General features: G+C 42.2%; 1 protein-coding gene across 1 annotated transcript in view; it reads right to left on the reverse strand.

Moving 5' to 3' along the window:
- The window catches only part of LOC115775132 (synaptotagmin-4-like), a 7,633-nt gene extending 1,986 nt beyond the window's left edge, over positions 1-5,647 (reverse strand). Inside the window, exons 1-3 of the mRNA XM_030722642.1 lie at positions 5,404-5,647; positions 2,848-3,464; positions 2,432-2,755 (exon numbers count right to left, since the gene is read on the reverse strand). Coding sequence (XP_030578502.1) covers positions 2,432-2,755; positions 2,848-3,464; positions 5,404-5,437 — 975 coding nt within the window. The 5' untranslated portion in view covers positions 5,438-5,647. The remainder of the gene's footprint in view (positions 1-2,431; positions 2,756-2,847; positions 3,465-5,403) is intronic.
- Positions 5,648-5,902: the final 255 nt, after the last annotated feature.

Here is a 5,902-nt window from a genome sequence, read left to right on the forward strand (position 1 = left end):
AGGGCGTGGCAGTTGGAGAGTCTATACAATAATGGACAACTTACAAAATAATGATCTACAAAACTGCTGTTGTTGGTGAAGCCTGCAGCTGCATGTTCAGCAAATGGTGTCAGTCCTGACGAACTGAGATGCTGTTGACTAATCAACACCTGCTTATGCGGTACATTTTCATATTTAACACACACAAAATGTGTCATTGAGAAGCTCCCCAATCTTTCCTACACTCTGTTGCTGCTGCCACAGTTTGTGATGCACACACACATCACACATCCATGTCTCTGACCATACCCCATGAGAGTTGGCACCTCAGATGGTTGTGATCGCACCTAAGAGAATCTCATGCCTCTGCTCATGGCTGCCATGGCAACAAGAAGTAGCACACAGACAACTTCTAGCCGTGACCTCATGTTCAGGTCTTAAAGGATATGAGAGCCCTGCCACTCTGGGTTCAAATCACTCCAGAAGGATTGCCTGTTTTATTTATTTATTTATTCATTTCTCCTTCTTCCAGAGTGAAAGCTGGGTGATGGCTGTGCTGCTTAATTTCCAGATGTATTGATTCTTTAAGCCACTGTAGGGTGGTGGTATGTGTTGTTTTGTGTATGTGTGTATGGTTACACATGCACAAAACAATACAAAGCAGAGAGAGCCACCACCCTGTAAGCAAGGGAGTACATCTGATAAGACACAACTACATAGGTATTGGATACTGATGTGGAGAAAACGGTTCTGTTTGATAATTGTCCCTTTTGCACTCTGTAGAGCCACGTTTTCAAGGCCATCAAGCTGGGTTCTCTGCCCTTTTACTCTCATATGAAATGTTTCTCATTCTGACATGTGCAGCAGTGGCACAGCAAATAAATGAGAGATACTATGAGTTTTCTGCAGCAAAAGCATCCAGAAATATCCATCTGCAACGCAATATCATAAATTCTAAAACTAATTTTCAGGTGATTTCACAGGTTTTTATTCCTCTTTACAATAAAGTTTTTTAAAATTTATCTCCTCTGGGACCCAGATGAGAAATTAAATCGAAGAAATACAGTTTGTCTCAGCATGGGGGGGTGACTAGAAGAGAATTAAGAAATCTTATCCTCCTGAAGAGAGATGAGTGGAGATGGAATAAACCCTTTATACTTCAAAGCCTTCCATTTCCTAGCACTTCTCTCGAGTACTACATGGTATCAGAGACCATTAAAGACATTACACATAGTTCATATTACTTCTGAGAAAGTACAGATATGTGTGAACACATCCACACCCACCACACAGCCAAAGAGTTTCCATTTTAGAAGAGCTCCATGGAGCACAATATCAGCTCGCAGATCTGTAATTACACAATCCACCTTCAAACTGAGAGATGCTCATGCATGGCCAAACCATTTAATATAGTCTATACAGCGGTGCTGTATACTAAACCACAGACCAATGAGAATAAGAAATTAAGCCATATTGTACTCATGGGTGTCTGTCAAAGTACCCAATACATTTAATGACAGTTATAAACTCTGTACTGCAAATGAGCTGCCACACGTTTGCCAGGAACAGCCAGCCTGGAGGAGAACGATACCAAACATCTCCCCACAGATCTATAATGATGTATTGTAGATATCATCTGATCTTCTGGGAATATAAAATGTGATGCACTAAAGGAAAGGTGTGTGGGGAGGATGTCATGTGATAGCAGTTCCAGCACTTAAATGCACTGAGCAGATAAAATGATGTGTTCATTTTTGATTGATGCAGTGTAAGAAAAATAATGTGCCCAAGAAAAGCTGATGGAACACTTAAAAAAAAAGAAAGAAAGAAAAGAAATACCAAATGCATTCATGTATCCAAACTCAAAGCAGTTCATTTAGGCCAAAGCCCAGAGCTCAGTATCAGCTTGCAAATCCATATTGCTGTAACAGATCTTGTCTCTGTCTCCACAGAGTGATACACTTCCTATCTGCTTTCTCCTCTAGTTTTATAATATTAAACCTTTTTCTAATTCAAGTAGAGGCTGTTATGAAAGTCACTTCTCCAGTATATACCAATTAAATTCAAATTTAAAACTTCCATTTAAGATAGCGATCACACAATTGGAATTAGATTAATACTTTTAATTAAGAGACTTTAGAAATGAATCCATAAAATGCCGGGCTTGCATTTAGATGATTTACATATTTTTATATTTTAGTATTTAAATTAGTTACTAAAGGATTATTTATTGATTAATATGGTTACAGGGGAAGTAATTAATTTAGTTTATTGCATTGGACCAAACTACTCTGCTGTAATACTTTTAGGGAGCAGTGGTGTAGACACTTATAATGAAAAAAGGCTGAGTCACTGTTAGAGCATTTTTAGAATTAAAAGTGATTTTGCCTTTGATTGTGCCTTATAGATAAAATGCAACACTAAGGATTCAAACATTTGTTCCAGATCTTACCTTGACATTCCTCTTGATTATCTCTCGGCTCATGAGGACACGCCCCTCAGACAAGTCAATCCCAGACAAGGGAACAAGGGTCTCACCGATGACTTCATCACGAGAGAAGCGGTCGAAGCTCAGCACCATGAAGTGAAGGGCCAGCTCTGACACTCGGGCCAGTGAGATGCCGTAGAAGCTGAAGGTCTCATCAAAAGTGGGGTCTAGAGTTTTCCGCAAGACTCTGGTCTTCACCCTGTGCTTTTTCTCAGGCAGCAGGGTCAGCTTGATGTAGGGATCAGAGGTCAGTGACTGCTCATCAGTTGGGGTCAGACCATGGGCTTCCTAGAAAAGACAAATTAATCAAGTATTTATGACTGAGTAATATATAAAAAAGTATTATGCTAGTGTTAACAAAAAAACAGCTTATACAGTACCTTGATATGAACAATGAATGCCTTCCTCTCTGGCTGGTATTCAAGGGAAAAGTGGAGGGTTCCTAGTCCACCGTCCTTCTCTTCCCCCTGGGGCCTCTCCACAGCTGGGGTGGGTGCCTGGCTGGAGAGAGTACTGGATGGTGAAGGGATATCACGGCGGTCCATCACACCAGGTTGGGTGAACCCTGCATGGGGAGAAGGCAGCTCCAGATCTGGGGAGCTCCGTAGCTTCTGGTGGTGATGAAATGGTTTGGTGGTAAAGTTGCCATTCAGATCCCGCTTCTCCAGATCCAGATGGAGAGTTGGCCTGGGGCCATTTGGGCTTGATGCCAGTTTGTCTGTGCCAGCTGTATTCATCGGTGGCACAGTGTGGCAGTTTCCATTGACATCTGTTTTACTGGTGTCGTTAGCTGTTGTGGTGGGAGGTGCAGCAAACTTTTTCTTGCCACTGAGGCTCTCTGGGTAAATGTCGACTCCTTTGAGCATGTGCACAAACTTGTAGGGAGGTGTCTTCTGGGACTTGGTGTTTTTACGCTGGCAACAGATCCACGCAAAGGCTGACACAGTGAAGACAAGACCGAAGACACTCACCGCAGCAACACCAACTGGCACTGCCACTGTGGAGGAGGAGAGAAGGAAGGGAAGGATGGGTGGGATGTGGGTGGGAAGATACGGAAAAATTATTTAGCTAAGTAATTTTTTTTAAAAAGATAACAAGAAACTGTATAAAATAATTTCCAGCTCACAGATTTTATTGTTACACCAATGCAAGTGAGTTCATTTTGTGCCTCTGACTAACGCAGCTGCAGCCTTGACTCAGACGGAAAACAACGCAATCTGTTCAACTCTGATCAAATCTCACCATTGCTGTGTTCGGATTCCAAACATGGCTACTCTATATGAACAGGAAACAGCTGGTGTAAATAATGCACCAATGGGATATCTATGCAACGTCATTTGTGACAAGGTGCTTTCTTCATAGTAGGTTTATAAAAATGGATAAACTCAGATTTAGCATCATAACAATCATTATGATGAGAGGATTATGCAGATCACTTTAAACACTGTTTAAAAGAAATGGTAGAACATTTGAGTCATTACAGTGAGATAAAAGCTTATCTAAAAAAGCAGAACAGATTTATATAGATTTTAATACATGTGTTGTGTGCAAATCATTATTTCAACCAAGGTTGTTTTGGTTCTGATATTAGAACCCAGAAATCTTTAGTCATACTCATCAAGCCAAAATGCTCGCTACTATTGGGATGATGAAGGCACATTTAGGGACCTATTTCCTGTCATTATTCCTTCTATGGTATCAATTTGGAGACATTTTACAGTGATATCACTGTTTTGCAGTGTTGAGCTGTGACTCACCATCAATCAAGCTGCTTTGTCATACTACCAGATTTAATAGGGTTGCCTCACTGAAGAAAATGCATACCGTTTCCTGCAATTAAGCAGGCAGCATGGTGGAAAAACACTCAGCTCAACCCATACAAAGAGAGGTGGTGGGACTGGTGGGGTGGTGGCAGGCAGTCCCTCTGATACTTATCTTTAAAATTAGCATTTTTCATTTGGTCAACACAATCACGGCTCAGTATTTGATGTCAGGTAAGTAGTACAGCATCATTTATTCACAGTTTTCTAATATAACTCTTATGGTGGGGTTATTCTGTAGTCACTGCGCCATGTTAACACACAGGAAACAATAAGAATATATCATATTTTACTTCTTATTTGATCTTAAAACAATTAACTTGTGATCTTCTGAGTTTCCATGGGATTGCTGTCTTCTAATAGTATTGCAGAGGTTTCCATGCATATATATTGTTTTGATACTGTAGGTTGATTTTGCTCTGATAGTTGTGTAATAATTTTGAAAATACTTCCTATTCGCCTTGTCCGTGAGTAACTAACATGCTCATTTCAGTTTAAGATCACAGCACTTCTCTCCTTTTTTCCCCTTTCTCATCAATATTTCAGCCTAGCAGCTATCCTGGGTGGAATGGCTTTTAAGGCAGCAGCAACAACAGACAGATGGATGAGACAACGGGAGGGCGGAGAGAGAGCTGCTAAACCGAGAGGAAAATAAAGAAAACAAACAGGTGCTTTCCTGGCTTTACCTGCGCTGTAGTAACACTTAGAATTCACAAACAGTGACTTAATTTTGTATCTATTAGCATCGCATTAAATAATGAGCTCCACCCTTCCCTGATAATTAGCTGTCACCCTTTGGCCAGCCGCAAAATGGAGGCTGGAGGTCCACCCAAACACGTTGGGTAAAAGGCAACACACTGGGCAAGCCACTCACTCTCACAAAATACTACTTACATACCTTACTAAACAAACAAAAAAGAAGATGAAGCCAAGATATAGAAAGTAAGACAGGTTTGAAATTAATAAATTACCTTATGGCCACTTACAGCAAATGCTAGCTAACACTTTTGAGATGAGTCACTTCTAAGGAGCAACCACCGGAATCGTCACACATTCACACCTGTGTCTTGTTGGATGTAATGGTATCGTGAAGTCTTGAGGAGGGTTTGGACTCACCGAGCTGAGCTCCATCCTCCACCATTGGAGCCATGGTCGCTATCCGAGGTGCTGAACAGGGTCCGTCTGCTTCAACGCTTCAGCTTCTGCGCTGCTTTCTATATCTTCTGCGCTCCTCTGATGCCGAGCCGGTGCAGTGTTTCTCTGATTTTATTTAATAATACAAGAGGTTTTGTATCGCTTCAATAATTAAAAACAGGATTTTCCCAGAGAGAAGAATGGAGGGATGCTCCGTTCTCAGCCTGCTGCTGTTACTCCGTGATGCGTGAGTGTGTCTCAGAGGCGGCAACACCCCGTTTCTTCTCCCTCCCTCTCTCCCCCTCCCTCACTCACTCACTGTTCACCAGCCCCCCCCCCCCCCCCCCCCCCCCCCCCCCCCCCCCCCCCCCCCCTCCATCGCTGAGGCTGAGCTCATCAGTGCTGACGCAGTAGTGACGGAGGCTGGCTGTGAAATCAGGACCCCCGGTGAAGCAGCACAACGGGCTTGCCAATTTTCTTG

Source organism: Archocentrus centrarchus (assembly GCF_007364275.1).
Source record: "Archocentrus centrarchus isolate MPI-CPG fArcCen1 chromosome 18 unlocalized genomic scaffold, fArcCen1 scaffold_23_ctg1, whole genome shotgun sequence".
NCBI classification, from domain to species: Eukaryota; Metazoa; Chordata; class Actinopteri; order Cichliformes; family Cichlidae; genus Archocentrus; species Archocentrus centrarchus.